Source organism: Cyprinodon tularosa, unplaced genomic scaffold (assembly GCF_016077235.1).
Source record: "Cyprinodon tularosa strain WSP-4 unplaced genomic scaffold, ASM1607723v1 ctg170, whole genome shotgun sequence".
In the NCBI taxonomy this organism is placed as follows: Eukaryota; Metazoa; Chordata; class Actinopteri; order Cyprinodontiformes; family Cyprinodontidae; genus Cyprinodon; species Cyprinodon tularosa.
In genome coordinates this window covers 885,616-907,086 of record NW_024038532.1, presented here as the reverse complement: position 1 = coordinate 907,086, position 21,471 = coordinate 885,616, and the positions used below count along the sequence as shown (strand labels likewise).

Sequence of the window (21,471 nt, the reverse complement as noted above, 5' to 3'; positions counted from 1 at the left end):
TGCCAGGCCTGTAAGTGGCGCTGTGGTGCCAAAGCAAAAATAGGCGAAAACAGGCAACGAAATGTTGGGCATGCGCAGTAATATTTATACAACAACCAAACTGGAAAACCACTAGAAGAAGTGCTGAACTATGTGGTCGATATTGCTCTGTTCTTCCTGTAGATATTCCAGAAGAAGAAGATTCTGTTGTAAGCCCGACAGCAGGGTGAGTAGCATGAGCAGCAACCATTCAACACAGTACGGCGCCATTGTTGTTGTGATACTGTGTCGCGCATGCGTGTTTAGAGGCGACGCTATGATGCATGCGTGTAAGAAAAAAAATGCGGTCAGAGCTTAAAGATGGAAACGCGAAAACGGTGTTTCAAAATCTTCCCACTCTGAAGGCTTAATAAAAAAAAAGATCGTTTACAGACCCCCGAAACTCCGGCTTCGTATGGATGAGAGGCTGGTTTGGTGAAAAATTAGTGAATTTAGGCCAGGGTTTGACTTCGTGTGGACGGGGCCTCAATCACATGAGATAATCTATGACGAAACCGATCAATTAATCAATTTGACTTTAGTTCAGCCATTTGGCAAAGAAGAATGCATAAAAAGTCAGTAGATGGAAAGATACCCCTTAGCAAAAAGTAGTATACCTGAAGTAAATTCTATTAAGAATACTTAAGTATAAGTTTAGAAAGTATACCGAACAATGTACTTTTAGTGTACTTGAAGTATTACTAAAGTAATACTTCTTCAAACTAAATTGGGACATTTTTAAGTTTACTAAAGTATACTTAAAGTATACTTTAGTAAACAATAGTATAGTCAAGTACACTGGACTATAATATTGTAAGGTATTTGAAATATAGTTTAGAATAAGTAAACTCTAAGCGCACTGCCTGATTTTAAGTATGAAATTAGTGCACTTTTAGTATAGATATATAAGATTTTTCCTGTAGTATGTTTCATCTGTTTATCACACAGCGATTCAAAAATACCCTTTTTTTCTGCAGTTGTTGCTGCACGAAGGAAATCTGATCAAAGAGCTCCGTTCTTTGAAGTCATTTCTAAGGTAGTTTTCCTTTTTTATTGACCTTTTTTTGGTGATCCAGGGCCGTATCACAGTAACAGGCCTACTGGACAGAGAGAGGGGAGATTCTTACACGCTGACTGTTGTAGCTGACGACGGAGGACCGAAGAAGGACTCCACTGTGGTACGTCTCTCTGTTTGGAAGTTACAGGCTTTTAATGCTGAATTTTGAGTTCTAATTTTAATGTGTCACATTTGTTTTAGACTAACAGCTTTACCCTTTTATCAATTGCATCCCTCTTTGGATCTATAGAAGGTAAGGTGTTTTCCCCTCACTGTGACACTTTTAACGTCTGTTTTTATTTCACTTAATGTATTTTAAAGGTAAGTGCCAATCTTCAACCTATGGGGGAACCTAGTAGTAATTCTGCTGATTCACAGGTTTCCATTACCATTCTGGATGAAAATGACAACAGGCCGGTGTTTGATATTACATCAGATACGTCTGTGAGCATCCCAGAAAACACGGCCTTCGGGAAAAAAGTGGCGGTGGTGCTGGCGAGGGACACCGATGCCGGATTAAATGGACTGGTGAGGCTGACTAAGCTTAAAGCGGCAGTTCTAAAGATTATTTTATGTTATTAAATGCTATTAGTAGTAGTGATGCACGATATTGGGATTTTGGCCGATATTTTTAAACTCATGTAGCCGATAACCGATATCGATACTGATGTTAAAGCTGGACAAAAATAAGTAGTCATTGAAAATAGCAGTTTGACACTTTTACAAATAATATACTCAAATATATTTTCATATGCTGATATCAAATTGATTTTTAAAAACGCGGTATCGATCTATTTTACTTTCAAAATCTCGTGAAATTTCATCGTTCTGTTACAAACTCTCGTGATATTTTGCAAATTCTTGTGAGATTTTGTTAGTAAAATAGATCGATACCGCGTCAATGTATCAACATATAAAAATATGGCAAAATTTGGTGAATTTTCGGGGGATTTCATAGCATAACGATGACATATAGCAATATTTCATTAGTAAAAGAGATTGATATGGTGTTTTTAAATGGCAATATATCAGCATATGAAGATATTGGGATATTTTAATGTATCAATATTGTTCCCTCGTCTTTAGAAGTTTTTAAGTCTGTAAAAAAGAAGTTTTTGAGGATGAAGAAGAAGTAGTATTATTTTTTTTTAGACTTTAGAAACTCAGAAGCTGATCAAATATCGGGTTAAATATCGGTGGGGTGGCCGATGTCCGATATTCAGTTTTAAGGCCGATACCGATAGGGGGCCGATTATATCGGGAATCCCTAATTAGTAGACAGCATGTGCACTGGAACCTAGAAAAAGAAATAATATAGAGAAGAGCAAAGATGAAAGAGGGTGAAGTTATAGCTAATGATTTGGTATATTATTAGAAAATTAAGCACTAACTGGAGAGCCAAACTATCCAATTTTTTTTAGTTCCAGTCTGAAGTTTTCATAGTTGGGTAGGCGTTTGGGTGCCATGTCTTCTGCTGATGTTGGTCTGCTAGTTTTATTAAATCCAGATTCATTGGAGCTGTCTACTAGGTAGTCCTAGAGAAAGTCACCCTTCAATCTGTTGACAGGATTTACGGAGATGCTGATTTTATTTTTTCCACCTGCCTGCATGGAAAACATCACCAATAATAATGATATGGTAAATGGCATGCTCTTTATTGGTGACTTCCATGTTTGTCAGAGAAGGCTACTGCCACCTACCGGTTTGTGACGTCACGGTGCGGTATCGGCTGTTGATCAAGTCCCAGTGCTGTTTCTGGTGTTTGTCGCAATCCAAGTCATTTTAAATGGTAAATGCCATGCTACTTATATAGTGCTTTTATTTAAGTCTCCTGACTTGAATAAAAGCACTATACACTACATTCATTCACCCATTCACGCACACACTCACACACTGATGGTGGCAAGCTACATTGTAGCCACAGCTGCCTTGGGGCTCACTGACAGAAGCGGGGCTGCCGTACACTGGCGCCACTGGGCGCCATCAGTAGACAATGCAGGTGAAGTTTCTTGCCCAAGGGCACAATGACACTGAAAGTCGGAGTCGGGGCTTGAACCGTCAATCCTTCGATTTCAGGGCAAACTCCTACATCCAACGCCACTGTGTCACTGGGCCTCCTGACTAAACTGGCCTGATATAAAACCCTTTAGACACTATCCTCCAGAGAAAGATGAGATCAGAACCAATCTTTAAGGCCGTTTCTCACAAGAACGCAGGCACGGACTCGTGTCCTCGCCAAGTAAGTTCTTGAGAAGAATACAGGGAAGTCTGGACTCCGGGAGACCAGGAGCATGCAGCATAAATATGGATCAAAGCTCGTCTGGAGCTGCATTTCACCTCCTGTTAGTAATAGTCGCTAGATAATAATAAATTCTTACTTTTTTCATTTTGTGGGGTAATAATAAACACAAATAAAAAAAATGTTCCAAATAAGACAAAAAAAATCGCCATCAGAGCCAGCGGTCCTTCATGCACCATTATGCAGAGAGAGGGCTGCTGCAGACGGGCTGTGGTTACCCTCTAAAGTCTGCTAGGTGCCATGTTCCTCTCAACTTTGGAACTTTTTTTTTTATCACACAGAAGAAATTTACTGTAAAATGACCCATTTAAAAGATTTTTTAAAAATGAACCAAAAGGCTCACATTTAACTACTAAATCCATTAAAGCTTTTCATGAGGCTCCTCAGGGAACTGAGGAAAAGTGATGTCTGGAATCCCAGAAGATCAGAATAAAAACAATGACATAGGAACGGCTTATTCGACCCAGCTTTAATCCCATAGTTCGGCTGTATTGTGATTAGATCCTTTGGATAAATTAGGAGTATTTATTTTTCCACTGATTCGATTGTGTCACTGATTACGTTCTAACAGGTCAATTTCACCCTGGTTGCCGGAAACATGGAGGATGTGTTCATGATCAAAACAGTGAACTACAGCTACGGAGAGGTCTACGTAAACGCTCCTCTGGACAGGGAGTCAGTGGATCGCTACTTATTGAAGGTCAGAAACCAGTGCTTGTGTAGCTATGACAACCAGGTTTCAACCCCCATATACTCTATATATACCTTTATAACTCTTTAATTTTTCACACATAATTCTCAAATCTAAATTTTCATTTTTTTCCTGAAGAGGTTCCCATCCTCCCTAATTTCTGTTCACTTGTGTTTGTGCAGATCCGTGCCACTGACAACGGCTCACCTTCCAGACATTCAGACCACTCACTCACCATCAACATCCTGGATGTAAACGATAATCCACCCATTATCGAGAGTCAGAGAGGCTACAACGTCAGCGTCAACGAGGTGGGAATGCATTCGCGCTTTATTTCGTTCATATGGGATCTATCTGAAGACCTTAAGGTCGGTTTGTCGTAAAGATCGATCGTTTTATCTTTGGCAGAACGTTGGAGGAGGTACCTCAGTCCTGAAGGTCATTGCTACCGATAGGGACATTGGTCCCAATGCCATGCTGTTTTATTACATCACTGCTGGAAACCAGGACTTGACTTTCCGCATGGACCGCATGACTGGAGAGATGGTGACCCGGCCAGCCCCTCCTGACAGAGAGCGACAGCAGGAATACCACCTCATCGTCACCGTGGAGGATGACGGCACCCCCCCTCTGTCGGTAAGATCCAAACTAACACAGTCAATGTTTCTTCTTTGAAATCGCTGCAAGACAGTGGCGGCTGGTGGAGTTTTCTCCAGGGGGGGCTACAGATTCAAGATAGACGTACACCAAAAACCAACAAAACAACAAACATTTATGAAAACAAAACATAATTCCATGTACGGGTTTACTTTTTGTACATAAATCTTAGCCCTTCTCAGGCTTTGTGAAGGCAAATCTGTGTTTTGCATGGTCCAATGTTATGGAGGACCAGCTCTACCATATTTAAAAATAAAGTAAAAATAAAATGAAGTAAATAAATGCTCAATAAATAAATAAGCATACAATTAATTGCCCCAAAAAATACAATAAATAAATAAATGTAGGTAGAAATACATAAATGTATATATGTCTTTGAATTAGCTTCTTTATTTATTCGCCTTTTTAATGTTTACCTTATTTATTTACTGTTGGTCATAATCTTCATCTTTATTTATTAATGACTTATTTTTGCAATAAAATGCTAACCAACCAATGGGCAGAAGTTGACCCTCTAAGACACAGCCCCTCTTCATTTGCATAATGAGACAGAAATGCATACTGAGATAGCATTGAAGAAATACATAGGGTAAAAAAAAAACACAAATGAAGAATAAAAGAGACAAAAATAGTATAAGATGCACATAAATAAACATTATACAGGTGCTGGTCATAAAATTAGAATATCATGAAAAAGTAGATTGATTTCAGTAATTCCATTTAAAAAGTGAAACTTGTATATTATATTCATACATTACATACAAACTCATATATTTCAGATGTTTATTTTGTTTAATTTTGATGATTACAAATGACAACAAATGAAAATCTCAAATTCATCATATCAGAAAATTAGAATATTACTGAAGACCAATAAAAACAAAGGATTTATAGAAATGTTGGCCAACTGAAAAGTATGAACATGAAAAGTATGAGCATGTACAGCACTCAGTATTTAGTTGGGCCTCCTTTGGCCTGTATTACTGCAGCAATGCGGCGTGGCATGGAGTCGATCAGTCTGTGGCACTGCTCAGGTGTTATGATAGCCCAGGTTGCTCTAATAGTGGCTTTTAGCTCTTCTGAATTGTTGGGTCTGGTGTATTGCATCTTCTTCTTCACAATACCCCATAGATTTTCTATGGGGTTAAGGTCAGGAGAGTTTGCTGGCCAATTAAGAACAGGGATACCATGGTCCTTCAACCAGGTACTGGTAGCTTTGGCACTGTGTGCAGGTGCCAAGTCCTGTTGGAAAATGAAATCTGCATCTCCAAAAAGTTGGTCAGCTGCAGGAAGCATGAAGTGCTCTAAAACTTCCTGGTATGTGGCTGCGTTGACCCTGGACCTCAGAAAACACAATGGACCAACACCAGCAGATGACATGGCACCCCAAACCATCACTGACTGTGGAAACTTTACACTGGACTTCAAGCAACGTGGATGAAGTGCCTCTCTTCTTTTCCTCCAGACTCTGGGACCTTGATTTCCAAAGGAAATGCAAAATTTACTTTCATCAGAGAACATGACTTTGGACCACTCACCAGCAGTCCAGTCCTGTTTCTCTTTAGCCCAGGCAAGACGCTTCTGACGCTGTCTGTGGTTCAAGAGTGGCTTGACACAAGGAATGCGACAGCAGAAACCCATGTCTTTCATACGTCTGTGTGTGGTGGTTCTTGAAGCACTCACTCCAGCTGCAGTCCACTCTTTGTGAATCTCCCCCACATTTTTGAAGGGGTTTTGTTTCACAATCCTCTCCAGGGTGCGGTTATCTCTCTTGCTTGTACACTTTTTTCGACCACATCTTTTCCTTCCATTCGCCTCTCTATTAATGTGCTTGGACACTGAGCTCTGTGAACAGCCAGCCTCTTTAGCGATGACCTTTTGTGTCTTGCCCTCCTTCTGCAAGGTGTCGATGGTCGTCTTTTGGACAACTGTCAAGTCAGCAGTCTTCCCCATGATTGTGTAGCCTATAGAACTAGACTGAAAGACCATTTAAAGGCTTTTGCAGGTGGTTTGAGTTAATTAGCTGATTAGAGTGTGGCACCAGGGGCCATCAATTTTGAACCTTTTCACAATATTCTAATTTTCTGATATGATGAATTTGAGATTTTCATTTGTTGTCATTTGTAATCATCAAAATTAAACAAAATAAACATCTGAAATATATGAGTTTGTATGTAATGTATGAATATAATATACAAGTTTCACTTTTTAAATGGAATTACTGAAATCAATCTACTTTTTCATGATATTCTAATTTTATGACCAGCACCTGTAATTTAAATAATAATTAAGAGCAGAGTCGTAATAAGTTATATATTTTTTCCAAAAAGGTAAAAAACAAATAAAACAACAAGTTTGAAGACGTTTCGCTTCCCATCCAGGAACCTTTTCAATTCAAAATGTCAGAAATAGTATTGCGTTCGAGGACCAAAACAAAGCCTTGCCAAGTGAACCGGACAAACAGGTCGGCCCCTTTGGAATAGGGGTCATTTGGGTTCTTAGGTAGCCTGCAATACCTGATACCTGTCTATGTCTCTGAAAGAGTGAATTGTTGGCCTGGCTGAACAGGCGAGGTCTTCTGTTCCCTGTAAGGGGTTGGGGGTTGCGATGATAACGGGAAGGAATCAACTCAGTTGCTTTATTGTAGGTTTTTGAATAGCTTTGAGTCCCCTCCCTCTGTTTAAGGTTGGTTTTTCTATTTTAACATAGATGGCTTCCTTCACGCCTCTCTCAAACTACCTGTCTTCTTTGTCCAAAATGTGAACATTCTGGTCCTCAAAAGAATGTCCTTTGTCCATAAGGTGTAGACGTACTGCAGAGTCTTGTCCCGAGGAGGTCGATCTCCTGTGGTGGTCTATGTATCTGTGGAGAGGTTGTTTGGTTTCTCCAATATAAAGATCAGAACTTTCCTCACTGCATGGAACCGCTGACACCACTCCATATTTGGTCTGGGAGGTTTTGTCTTTAGGATGCACTAGTGACAAGTTATATGTTATGAACATTTATTTATTTATTTTTTTTTTTTGAGTTAGCATATCAATGCATTTCCCAAAATAAAGAATCGCACATAGATATTATAGCTGTATTATTATTTTAACGGTTTTAATCTTTTGACCAAAGCACTTTACACTTCATTCATTCATTCACCCACACGCTGATGGTGGCAAGTTACATTGCAGCCACACCTGCTCTGGGGCTCACTAACAGAAGCCAGGGTGCCGTACTCTGGTGCCACCGGGCCCTCTGACCACCATCAGGTGAAGTGTCACCCAAGGACACAACAATACTGACAGCAGGAGGCGGGGCTTCAAGTGTCAACCCTTAGATTTCAGGGCAAACTCCTTCATCCAACACAGTCGCCCTTGATGTGTTCATCTGCTGTTTATTTTTTTATCATGTATAATCATTTTTGCTTAAAAATTTTGTCTTTTTTCTTTCTTTTTCATTGATAATCTTCTTTAGGAGATATTCAGTGTAAAATTAGAGGAAAAAATGCAGATCTTAACTCTTTATTTTCTCTCTCAGACGAGATGATGAAATAAATCCACCTCTTAATGATTGTAATGCATTACCCAGTGTTTTAAAGTATGCATGGAAACCCTCTGCATCCTGCTGCTTCTCCATAATGTTTGCTCCCTGATAACAGGATGAAGTGTTTGCATTAGGCTAATTAAAAACTTAGCTTATTTTTCTTCAGCCGACTTTATGGCATCAAGCTCCCCAACAGCTAACATGCTAAAGTTCAATAAGAAGCCCATAACCTGAGGCTGCATCCGCCATCCCATGTTTCCCACATCTCAATTTTTACCTCCTGATATATTTTGCACTCGCAGTTTAAAGTAAGGAAACAGTTTGACTCAAATAAATAAAGATAACCGCATTTAGTTATTTTAGTTTATCAGTTCTATTTTTTTTTTCTCATTAAGTAAATCCTCTGGACCAAATGAGGCTCACGATAACAATCAATAGAAATACAGCAAAAGATTAAGATTTCTGAAAATAATTTACAATTAGTTTAATTTAGACCAGATATGGGAGTTTTAGTAAATATCAATATTTTAATTTTACAACAAGCAAAAGCTGACTGATACACAACGGTTTGAATACATTGGTATGAAAGGGAAACATGTGGGGAAGAAAGTTTACTTTATTGCTGTAGATTACAAACCACAGCAATAACATCCTTTTTATTTGGTGGAAGATTTTCTACTTAAACAAAATAAAAAAAAGTATGGTATTCATTTCAGTCCTTAAAGTTACTTTTCATGTGTTTGATTCTACGATATCTAAACTTACAAAGATACCAGATTCCACTACAATTAAAGACATTAAAAAGGTGAAAACTTTAGAGATCTACCAAATTAGATTTTTTAATTTTCTTTAATCCAGCAGGTGCATTGAAATTTAATAAGCCCTGGGCATAAAATAAAGAACAGAAGTTTTGTAAACTAATCTAATTCTAAACAAATTGCACCAAAAACATGCTTTATGATGATGTCAATTCTGACAAAAGAGTTTAAATTTAAAACTATTTTTTTTTTTATGAAAAATGTATTTATAGTTTTTTTGTTTGTTTTGTCAGATGTAATTGCACACAATCTCTCTTAGCCACTAAATAGAAAAATGGGTTACTTACAGATCCAATCGGGGGGTTTTTGTTTTATATCTTATGTCTGGTAATTATCTGACATTTCTTTATGATTAAAATCACTACCTTCTGTGCCTAACCAACTCATTCTCTCGTTTTTTTCCCTATTTGCATCCAATATTTCATTAGGTTTGAGAACATTTAAATATAATTATCCAGCGCAGCGTTGCTACTAAAACTACTCAGCAGTCCTTATTCTATGTTTTTTTTTAGATCCAGCAATGATACAGGTATAAAAACAGATACAGATCACCTAAACTAAAGGCAGTGCAAACTAGCTGCAAACTCAGGAAACGCTGTTTTGTCAACAGGAAAGCCACAAGTCACATTTCCTAAAAGACATTGTTAAGCAGTGGTTTTGCTCTTATAAAAAGCTGTTTAGATGTCTGTTCAGATGGAAGCCATTCGCAGCTCTGCAGGACGTCGTGGGTGGCAAAAATCAGAGATGAAACGTTCCTGTTGATACGCTGTACAAACACAGTTAAAGTGAAACTCTTTCTGCTCTTATATAAAACCTTGTTTTAGTCGTCTATCCTCTTTTTTTGCTGCACAGCCTCTCAGAGGCACACAGTTGGAACGGCCTTGTTTTATCTGGATGACTCCCTGGACGGCAGCTGTAAAATGTCCTTGTATGGCGACGGTTTTGTGGATCTGTCATCTGAGAGGAACAATGATTTCAGAGACGACACAGAAGGCATTTTATAAGGCTCCGAGAGTTCCCTTTATTGTACAGGCTACCGAGAGGACAGTTTAAAAGGAAGAAACTTCCTCTCACGCAAGCTTTTTACAGTATAAAAACACAATAATACAAAGTGATCTTTTTTTTTTTTATGAGGGAAACTAGAAAATCAGTTCTTAAAGCTCTGAAACACACAAATCAGCAGGCTTACATCTCAACAGATCTCCTACCAACCTGTTAAACACTTTCTTCTGCAGGTGATTTCCGCTAAGCACCAGCTGCATGCGTTCTACAGTTTAAAAATAAAACCAACAGCTGGGGAAGTCATCCAAGACCCTACGTTGGTACAATTGGTCTTCGGATCGGATTTCAGACCCGTTTAACAGATTTTGGCTTATCAGATCTAATTGCACACAAATAAAAGCCCGGCTGAACCTTTACCCTGATTAACATAAACATTGTGAAACACACAGGAAGGGTCTTAATGGCAGTGAGGTCAGCTGCTGTTTGCTGGTATCCACAAGGCTACATTCAACATAAAATCTTTTCTTTTTCTTCATTATTAAACACAGAGACCACAATGAAATCTTTCCCAAATAAACTTTAAAACAGCAATAAACAGTTTAAGGCTATGGTGCAGTTTAAGCAGCATATGGAAAAGACAGAAGAGGCATAAGTCTGAGGTAGCACAGAGGAACAAAGAAGAGAAGCAATCTTATATATATATATTTATGCATATATCATCCAGAGAGGAAATGTAATGCCCCGTTTTGGTCTTGTAATATCTAAAGCTCCTTTCACAGAACAGTTCAGTCATAAAGCAAAAGCATGCCACCTTTTAAACTGCTCCAGAGCTTTTCTTTATTAAACCCAAGTCTTGCACCGATGTCGGCTTTGACCAGCGTGCAGTAGAACTCTATCCTATGACATATTGGTGTCCATCTCCCGATCCAAGGTAGAAACAAATCTGCAGCGCGTGAAATTGTGCAGATATCTTTTCTCTAACGAAGGGGATTGGATATCAGGGGAAAAGCCACCCATGTTCTGCCCTGAATAACCTGCACAATATACATCAGGCCACTGACCAGCAATGACTCAACTTCTCTCACTGTGATTAATCTGTGTGGTTTAATTTGAAATTCTGAGCCCAGCTAGGTGCACGGTTCTCCTGTCACATACCTACCCTGCTACTTCACACTCTTAAACCCAGTAAATCTTTCTATAAACCAACCACTGTCATTACCTCGCTTGGTGGTCCTTTTAGAAACACAAACATCACTAGAAAGCACTTTTTTTTGCAAAATAGACCATTGCTACATCACACCCTTGAGCACCAAACTTTGTATAAGTTGAGGTGTTGCTACTCTGTTTAGTAGCTCAGAAGCAGAAAACGGCTGGATCATTTGTCCTGCTCTTTCTTAGTCCTCATCATCAAGAACCCAACGCCAGCGATGCCAGGAAACCCCTTACCTAAGTCCACAGTTCCAGCCCTATTCATTTTCTACCCGACAGCTCAGAAGTGTAGCGGTGGCTTTAACTCTCTCATCGCTTTAGTCCTTTCAGAAGACAGAAATAACCAGAAAGCATCAAAGTTCTGACATGAAGAATTTTGTAACGGGCTTGAGAGTCTGTTTATCTGAACCTGAAAATTCTCTAATGACCGGCAAAAGATCACTGCTGCATTTAAGATTAAAAATTCTGGTGGAAGAAAATTAAATCCTGTAGGGATCGGAATGCACACAATAAAAATATGTTTGTCTCAACCCCTTTAACAGCATCAGCATATAAACTGTGTCACTTATCTCCTACATGACCCCCACATTTTATTAAAAGCACCAATAGAGCAAAAAAAAACCCATAAAAATCTAAGACGAACTGAAGATCAGACGCAACATGCCGACTTAAGTTCAGTTTGGGCCTGCAGCTGTTATTGCAGGTGGACACGGCACGCAGCCCTCCTTCCCTCCTGGGGTCCAGACCAATGTACAGGTTGCAAATCCAGACAGGAAGAATATGTGTTTGTATAGTAACTATGAGACGATTCGTGGAGATAGCATTGGTATTAAAATGAAGAAGAACAGAGCTGCAGGAGTCTCTCTCTCTCTCTGGGACAACAGTTTAGGTGAAGAATCCGCTTTAAATCTGCACCAGGTCTGGAGACTCTGGGATGATGTCTGGGAAAAAAAAGAATAAAAAATGGTGTGAATCAGTGAGAACATAGAAAACCATCTACAAAAAATGTCACTTTAAGGTTTTTTTTGTTTTTTTTTGCTGACAGATACGACACGACATACGAAGGCGTTTGCACATTCAGCACTGCACTTCCTGCATAAATATGACAGAAACATGGCAGGAGGCAAATGACAGCATTTTGGGTCCTTTTTTTTTTAACCGCATCAACTCAAACAGAGGCAGATCCAGACCGATAAAATTCACAGAATGTGTTGTATTCGCTGGAAACTGTAAAAAAAAAAAAAAAAGCAGAACAAAGAGGGCCAAACCAGAGTTTCAACACTATGAAGAAAACAGGGAAGTGTTGCAGGTTCAGATCTGCAAAGCAGAAAGAGGCAGGACCAAAGCTTATAAAAGAAGAAAGAAGTGACAGAAGTGTCGTCAGACAGCCTGTGTATTTCTGCAGGACATCTGGAGGAAATAAACAGCAGCTGTCATGGAGGAAATCCTCCATGACAGCTGCTGAAGATAGAAGTTTCCAAAGTCTTCAAAGATTTGTGAGGGGAAAAAAATAGCCAGTCGTTTTCTCACCAAAACAAATGAACTCCAGCGTTAAGCAAACTGTTTAAAAAGTCCGGTCATATTTAGAATTCAAACTTCTGAAAGTACTTTAAATATGAAATTATTACATACTGTTCAGTGTTTTTAATTAAGAGTAATTTTCATGTGAATGTTCTTTACTGGAGGCATCCATGTTTGTCAAAGAACACTACTGCCACCTACTGGTTTGTGACGTCACGGTGCGGTATCGGCTGTTGATCAAGTCCCAGTGCTGTATCTGGTGTTTGTCACAACGCGCCATTATCCAAGTCATCTTGAAAACATTCTTCTTCCAAATGTTGGCTACATATTACGGGTTTTTTCTCTGGCCAGAAGTTCCATGGCAAATCCTCCCTCTTCGAGTTGGCGATCCAACGACCAACCCGTCCGTGGAGGATCATGAGTCGGAAAGGTGGAATTACTATTTTTTTTTACTTTTACCCGATGTATTCCAGCATCCAGCTGCCATGCACGTGGGCATTGTCAGTTTCACTATAGCTCTGGTGAATTTCAATGGTGAAGTCCTCTGGAAATCTTCAATAATTGTTGTTGATTGCAGATGTGTCTAGTAGTTCCCATTGATTTAGCTTGTAAAGCGGGGAGAATGGCGCTAGGCTTACCGCACCGTGACGTCACTGCTGGAAGATGGCAGGAGGGAGGGGTTACTATCAAAAATGGCCGCTCCCAGACTCTGTGATTGCAAAATTAACGCCAAATTCATTAAATCACCATAAGCCTATTTTCATTTTAGGTATAGCTAATGATCCACTGATCATTCTTTGCTGACCGGACTTTTTCTTTAACCCAACCTGAATGGGATATGCTCAACAAACAGGTTCAATCCATGAATCTTTTATGCCCTCTAAGATCTGCTGATAAATATTAGTGGCAGATGCTGCAGGACACCTCCAGGGCTCTAGTTGAGTCCAAGCCTTGTTGGGTCTCTTTAGGATGATGTGCACAGTTAGATTAAAGGGGTCATAGAATGCAAAACCAAGTTTGCCATTGTCGTAGAGGAATAACGATAGTTCAGTGGGTGAAATGGACGTACAGAAAAGTTCAAACCCCATCGACACCTCCTTTCGCTGCAAATCTAACAATTCTAAACTTCCACCATAAAACGGGCGGATTCAAACGAAGCCCCAAGTTGACGTAAACTCGGGGATGTTGCATTATTTGGTTCTGGGCTGTACTTTTGCCACACCCAGAAATGTACATACAAACCAGCCCACTGGTTCACTGGCTCAATGGAGGGCTGACTGGACCGGATCTCAGCAGAGAGGTATGAGCCGGACGTGGGGGACTGGGGGCCGATAATGCAGACAGGGGGAAGCACGGGGCTGCTGGTGTCCAGGCTACCTTCACCGGGTTGGGTTTGGTCACTCTGTCCCCAACTGGCTCCCTGCCCTCGTCCGCCGGGGATCCTGGACCAGCCAGGGAGCTGACGGCTCGGTTTTAGTACCTGGTGTGTTTCAACTCCGTGTTGCACTGTAGTCGACCAAAATCCCGGACAATTTTGAAATTCCCTCCTGACATTTTTTTAGATATGAAAAGTAGGACATGTCCATGAAAAAGAGGACGTCTGGTCACCCTACCATCTCAACAATTTCGATGTTGCAGTGAGTGAGTGCTTGCTGCTATAATACGTCTTTTCTCAGCAGCTTCGCTTGTAAACCAACCAATCAGAGCACAGCTCATCTAAATATTCATGAGCATACCATAAAAAGACAGAAAATCTCTTGTTTAATTCTAGGGCTTTTAATCGGGCTTGAATTAGGTCTCATAAAACAGCAAATATCCCATTTACAGCCCAACCAATGTTACGCACCCTATTCAGAGACCTTAACGCCCAGCACCGGATACCCTATAGAATCATTCTATCACCCCTTTAATACACAAACTACTCGGATTGCCAATCATTTGCTAAACTGTCTTGTCAGCAAAACCTATGTGAGTCAGCAAGCATTAGTGTTGGCCACAGACCTCTGGAACATCCTGATTAAGTTTACTAGAACTGTTACAGGACTGTTTTTGGGGTGTTTTCATCATCTGAGAATTTTGTTAGGAAGTTCAGTAGTACAACTGAGCACGTCAGAAATGTCTGCAATGATATTAATGGATCCAAAAAATCCCCTGGAGCTGAACAATGGGACGGTCTAGATTCAGTCAAGAAAAGGAAAAGAAGAGGATGTCTGGAAAACCGAGAACATCATCTAATGAGAACAAACAGTCTCATTAGATGAGGTCCAACCATTCACTCTTATCAGCAGCAGTTTTAGAGAGTAAACATGCATTTTTGCATGACAGAGTATTTCAGCAGAGATGCATACTTGTACTGGATTGCATCAGTCACAGCGTAGATTTTGAAATTTAGAACTTTCTTAACCCAGCATTGTGAAAGACTCTTGCATGATGCTGCACGTAACCCTTCTTCATAGTTTGACTTGGAAAAAATTCTCAGCTTAGTTTCAGGCTTAGTAAAAACGTTTTGATACTTTTCAGTTTACTTTCTACCCACGTCTCATAGCTTTAAATAAAGTTTATAAAAGATTAGCTGGAAATGGTGCTGTACTCTTATTTCAGTTCCCAGTCTTTTATGAAACAGGCAACAAGCCTGAAGCAGCTGATTTGATCTGTGATTCTGAAGAAAACTGAGCTCAGCCTAACTGAATGATTTAAAGACCCCACAGATGGGAAACATTATTATTATTCAGGTCACCTTTTATTACCTAAATATTATTATTTCCATTTTTTTTTGGCTTTAAAGGAAAAGTCCAATCAGCAAGGAACAATCAATGGATCATTACCTATACCTAAAACTAATACATTCGTGGTGATTTAATGAGTTTTGTGTTAATCAGGAAAAAATAAAACAAAATCAATACTTTTCGTCATGATCACAGAGTCTGGGAGCGGCCATTTTTGCACAAATATAGTAACCCCTCCCTCCTGCCATCTTCCAGCAGTGACGCCACGGTGCAGTAAGCCTAGCGCCATTCTCCCCGCTTTACAAGCAAAATCAATGGGAACTACTAGACACATCTGCAATCAACAACAATTATTGAAGATTTCCAGAGGACTTCACCATTGAAATTCACCAGAGCTATAGTGAAACTGACAATGCCCACGTGCATGGCAGCTGGATGCTGGAATAAATCGGGTAAAAGTGGAAAAAAAAAGAAAAAAAAAAGGGAGGATTTGCTATCGAACTTCTGGCGAGAGAAAAATACATAATATGTAGCCAACATTTTAAAGAACAATGTATTTAAAATGATTTGGATAATGGCGCGTTGTGACAAACACCAGATACAGCATTGGGACTTGATCAACAGCCGATACCGGACTGTGAAGTCACAAACCGGTAGGTGGCAGTAGTGTTCTTTGACAAACATGGATGCCTCCAGTAAAGCACATTTAAATGAAAATTATTCTTAATTAAAACACTTATAATTTGTTGAACAGTATGGAATAACTTCATATTTAAAGTACTTTCTGAAGTTTGAATTCTAAATATGACCGGACTTTTTCTGGAAACAAGACTGAGCTGAGGTTATCCATTTCAGGGGTGGAGGATGAGACTAACAATCTGCAGGGCATCCTTCTGGTAAAGCTCTGAAAGCCACATTATGACTCAGCCACAGTCCTTGACCTAAAAAACCTGGTATTTAAATTGACTTGAAACTGGTTCTCCGCTCAGGCATTACATCTAAAGCTTGAGCATTTCTGCAAGAAAGTAAAACAGTTTCAAATGATTGTGCACATTTTTTTAAAAAGGGAAGCCATGAGAGAACCTGAGAACATGAAGGCCGCTAAGAAGAGGCCTAAACCAGGCCTCAAAAGGTCATACTTAAAAATAATGCCCTTTATATCTTTAATACATTTTTTTCACACCTTGACTTCTTGTGAATTTAAAACGTGATAAAATAAGACTTATGTATTAAAAAGCAGACATTGATAAAATACACTTAAATACACTTGAGCTGCATCTATGTAGCATACATGTGCCTTAAACAACTCCTTCTCCAAGCATCTTTTGATCCATTTCTATGTTGTTCATCTTGTTTTTTTGCAGCATTTATTAATATTACCTAAAGACAAATGCCTTTTCCCTTAAGATAAAAAAAAAACAAAAACAAAAAAACGACTGAAAATCTCCTAAAGTCTTGTTTTTAGGTCAGATTTAATGAAACCGTTCAGGGCCCTGTCACACCTTGCTTATTTAGTCAGTGTACGCCTGATGTCCCAGAATCTCCTAAAATTCTGGCATACACTGAACTTTCTATGTATTTTTTCAATTTTGGGCGTATACATAGCGTTTTCATAAGTCCAGAACTTATGTCCAAGGATCACCTAACTTATGGGAAATGCACAGCAGCTTAATGCCCATGAAATGTAGCCTCGTGAGACCATCCTGATCTCGCGAGCTTTCAAGGTTTCACTCGCAGATCAGTCTGGAGACTCTCCGTTAATGAAAATTTGGAGCCGTTCACCAAACGAACGTCCAATCAGCGTTGGCTTTGAGGCGGGTTAAGGTGTGACGCAACGAGAAGCGCGACAGTTCAGTCTAAAGAACATGGCGGCTTCAGCCGATGAAACTAGCGTTAGCGTGGCTATCAAGCAAGTTTTATCGGAATTACAGAGTATTTCTTCACTGAAAGAGGAGCAAAACACTGCTCTGGAGGATTTTCTCAGAGGAAAAGATGTTTTTGCTCTTCTCCCGACTGGTTTCGGCAAGAGTTTGATCTTGTGGTTGTGTTTTCGTCGTAGCTCTGTTAGTACGTCATATGCCTCGTTGATCTGATTGGTTTATTTGGCCCGTCTATCACCAACATAGGCCAATCAGCTAACCAGTATTTTCGCCCCTTCCCAAAATTACTTCAACAGAAGGTTTCCAGATGGATATGTGGAGCAAATCCATCTGGCGGAGTCAGGTGAAATGATGCTTGTCCATCAATTCATGGGCATTACGAAGCATCAGTTAAAGCTGCTCCCCTCAGGAGCGCCCGGTCTGCATAAAAAGATGTCTTTGATCGAAATATTAACCTAGCTGTTGCCACCCTCCCAAAACAAAAAAAGAATAAAGAAAAAGAAAAAAGGTTTGCAGTGGCAGCAAATTCAGCAACATTTCTGCTCGGAAGTTTGTTGGTGGTGGGCGGGAACGCAGGGAGGATCCATCACACTCATCTTCACTTACCCAATGATGGGGATGAAGTCAGGAGGAGAAGTTACTCATAGGTTTTGCATAAGCTGGATGCCATGACTTATGAATAACTTACACTTATTGTATATCAACAATCAGATAACTTAACTGTAACTTATGGCTCATGTATGACCATACACTGGCATAAGTCCGGAAATTTTGAGCAAAGTTTTCCGACTTACTCTCCATATGTCGACGTATTTCAGCATGTTTCAGCGTACTTCAGCGTGCTTATAACTTATACAAAACATGCCCATATTTTATCAAATGTTTGCCAGGGTTTTTGGCAGTTTTTTGTACGTCAGGAATACGCTGGTCTAAATCGTCAAGGTGTGACGGGCTTTAGGCTGCAGAAGTCCTTGCAGTCTTATTGATGTGAACACCTTAATAATTAAAAGTGCTTCAACAATTTTGGCTGTTTCTGAAATAGTTCCACCTTCTAGAGCAGTGCTTGCTTTCTTAGAAACTGCAGACGGCCAAAATGTGATCAAGACTAAAGCTTTCCGATGCGCCATGGCTATGATCAGCTGTAGGACGGGAAAGAAACGGAAAGTCTTGGCCGTGACGGCAGAAAGAAAGACAAGGCACAGACATCTAGCCTCGTGAGACCATCCTGATCTCGCGAGCTTTCAAGGTTTCACTCGCAGATCAGTCTGGAGACTCTCCGTTAAAGACAATTTGGAGCCGTTCACCAAACGAACGTCCAATCAGCGTTGGCTTTGAGGCGGGTTGAGGTGTGACGCAACGAGAAGCGGGACAGTTCAGTCTAAAGAACATGGCCGCTTTAGCCGATGAAACTAGCGTTAGCGTGGCTATCGAGCAAGTTTTATCGGAATTACAGAGTATTTCTTCACTGACAGAAGAGCAAAACACTGCTCTGGAGGCTTTTCTCAGAGGAAAAGATGTTTTTGCGCTTCTCCCGACTGGTTTCGGCAAGAGTAGCCTGGCTTGTGGTTGTGTTTTCGTCGTTGCTCTGTTAGCACGTCATATGCTTCGTTGGTCTGATTGGTTTATTTGGCCTGTCCATCACCAACATAGGCCAATCAGCTAACCAATATTTTCGCCCCTTCCCAAAATTACTTCAACGGAAGGTTTCCAGATGGATATGCGGAGCAAATCCATCTGGCGGAGTCAGGTTAACAGACTTCCACCGCATACCAAAAACTCAGTGACAAAAAAATATATATAATAAAAACCAAACTTTCCCCTGTAACGCACAAACCAAACCCACTATGGTAAAGTATGAATTAGCTCCTATAGAAAAGAGTAAGTGTCTCTGAAATAAATCCTCCTTTGATCTCAGGAGGCTGGACTCATCCCTCCAGAGCAACAGCCAATGGAAAACTAGAAACAGGCTCCAAGTATAGATGAGTGAGACCGATGCAAATGATCCCATCCTGTGATCTGCTGCCTTTCTGCTGATATTTATGTTTAAACTCTTCAGTCTCTTGGTAAATGGTTACATTAAGAAGACCAGAGGTGGGTGGAAAATGGGCTTTAGTTCAGCTGATGTTCTCATTGTTCCATAATGTCAAGGTAAAGGTTTCTACTCCACCAACCTTCAGATGGGAAGAATACGTCCCCTTGTGTGGACGGAGAGAGGGGCGTTCCTGGGTCGGTCAGCAAGTGGCGGCCTGTCTCAGAGGGCTGCCTGGCCAAGATCTGGGAAACAGTGCGGGTCTTTATCTGAGGCGACCCCCCCAGAAACACCGGATTCTCATGGCCCTGAGCCTCACTGCAGCCACAAAAACACAAAAAGGGAAGGTTCATCAAACTACAAATAAGACACAATCATCGGTGGCTCACGACAGAAGTTTATGTGTGTCACTATTGTAGTAAATTAACTAGTGAATATTAAATGATTAAAGAGTACCCAGAAACAACGAGGACAGCCTGTATAGGACAGTATTATCATCATAAAGGAGTCCTTCAGCTTCATTAGTTTGGTCAAACTAGATGACCAGGTATGAAAGATGTGTCATCATGACATTTTCCATTCTTCTTTTAAAAGTATTTTTCAAATTTAGTAGGTAGAGGATATTTTCATGACTTAAATTCAGAGGTAGGGAGTGATTAAGTTACATTTACTTGAGTAACCATTTCAATAAATCTATTTTTAGGAGTCGGTTTACTGTGGCGCACTTTACTTTTACTTGTGAAATATTCTAGTAAAGTATTGTTATTCCAACTGGTGTAAAATCTCTGAATACTCTGTCCTCTGTGAGTATTTGATCAGGTAAACATGCAGTAAACAGTAGATATTAACAGTGGAAGTTTGTTTACCTGTCCTAAAAGGTAAACAAATGGGTTTTCTAAGTTTTATGTTGGAAAAAAAAAATTTCTTCTGCACGAATCTGTTCTTTTATATTCATGACATTTATTTGTATTATTTAGGCATCTGACTCGATAAAATACCAGAACCTGCACATAGGCTGTTTGCCGGGGTAATTTATAAACATTAAATCTGATGTTATTATCCAACAGTTACTCAGTAGTAGTTTTTCTGCAGAATACTTTAGTTTTTGTTTTTACTTGAGTAAAAAAAATGTTTAAGTGGTGCAACTGTTGAGTACAATTTTTGGCTACACTACCCACCTCTGCTTAAATTTAACTAAAACCTTGGTTTCTTTGTATATACACTACCGTTCAAAAGTTTGAAATTGAAATGTTCTTATTTTGGAAGGAAAAGCACTGTACTTTTCAATGAAGATAACCTTAAAATAGTCTTAACTTTAAAGAAATACACTCTATACATTGCTAATGTGGTAAATGACTATTCTAGCTAAAAATGTCTGGTTTTTGGTGCAATATCTACATAGGTGTATATAGGCCCATTTCCAGCAACTATGACTCTAGTGTTCTAATGGTACAATGTGTTTGCTCATTGGCTCAGAGGCTAATTGATGATTAGAAAACCCTTGTGCAATCATGTTCACACATCTGAAAACAGTTTAGCTCGTTACAGAAGCTACAAAACTGACCTTTCTTTGAGCAGATTGAGTTTATGGAGCATCACATTTGTGGGGTCAATTAAACGCTCAAAATGGCTAGAAAAAGAGAACTTTCATCTGAAACTCAACAGTCTATTCTTGTTCTTAGCAATTTCTCGCATGGAATAGCCTTCATTTCTAAGAAATTGAAGATTTCCTACAAGGGTGTGTACTACTCCCTTCAGAGGACAGCACAAACAGGCTCTGACCAGAATAGAAAAAGAAGTGGGAGGCCGGGTTGCACAACTGAGCAAGAAGATAAGTACATTAGAGTCTCTAGTTTGAGAAACAGACGCCTCACAGGTTCCCAAATGGAATCTTCATTAAATAGTACCCGCAGTAGCCTGTTTGTAGTGTCCTCTGAAGGGAGTAGTACACACTGTAACTATCTGGGGAGTTGATATTACTCCCCATTTCCTTTGACTGTTCAGATTCCTGTTTGGGTCAGTTGATTATGACT

General features: G+C 39.8%; 2 protein-coding genes across 2 annotated transcripts in view; one reads left to right on the top strand and one right to left on the bottom strand.

Annotated features, from left to right (window-relative positions):
• Positions 1-21,471, top strand: part of cdh23 (cadherin-related 23) — a 240,909-nt gene that overhangs the window by 126,678 nt on the left and 92,760 nt on the right. Inside the window, exons 23-28 of the mRNA XM_038281401.1 lie at positions 1,095-1,196; positions 1,326-1,328; positions 1,454-1,603; positions 3,946-4,074; positions 4,248-4,376; positions 4,474-4,701. Of these exons, the coding sequence (XP_038137329.1) occupies positions 1,095-1,196; positions 1,326-1,328; positions 1,454-1,603; positions 3,946-4,074; positions 4,248-4,376; positions 4,474-4,701 (741 nt within the window). The remainder of the gene's footprint in view (positions 1-1,094; positions 1,197-1,325; positions 1,329-1,453; positions 1,604-3,945; positions 4,075-4,247; positions 4,377-4,473; positions 4,702-21,471) is intronic.
• vsir (V-set immunoregulatory receptor) overlaps positions 10,065-21,471 on the bottom strand; it is a 41,180-nt gene continuing 29,773 nt past the window's right edge. The window contains exons 6-7 of the mRNA XM_038281412.1: positions 19,581-19,756; positions 10,065-12,223 (exon numbers count right to left, since the gene is read on the bottom strand). Of these exons, the coding sequence (XP_038137340.1) occupies positions 12,186-12,223; positions 19,581-19,756 (214 nt within the window). The 3' untranslated portion in view covers positions 10,065-12,185. The remainder of the gene's footprint in view (positions 12,224-19,580; positions 19,757-21,471) is intronic.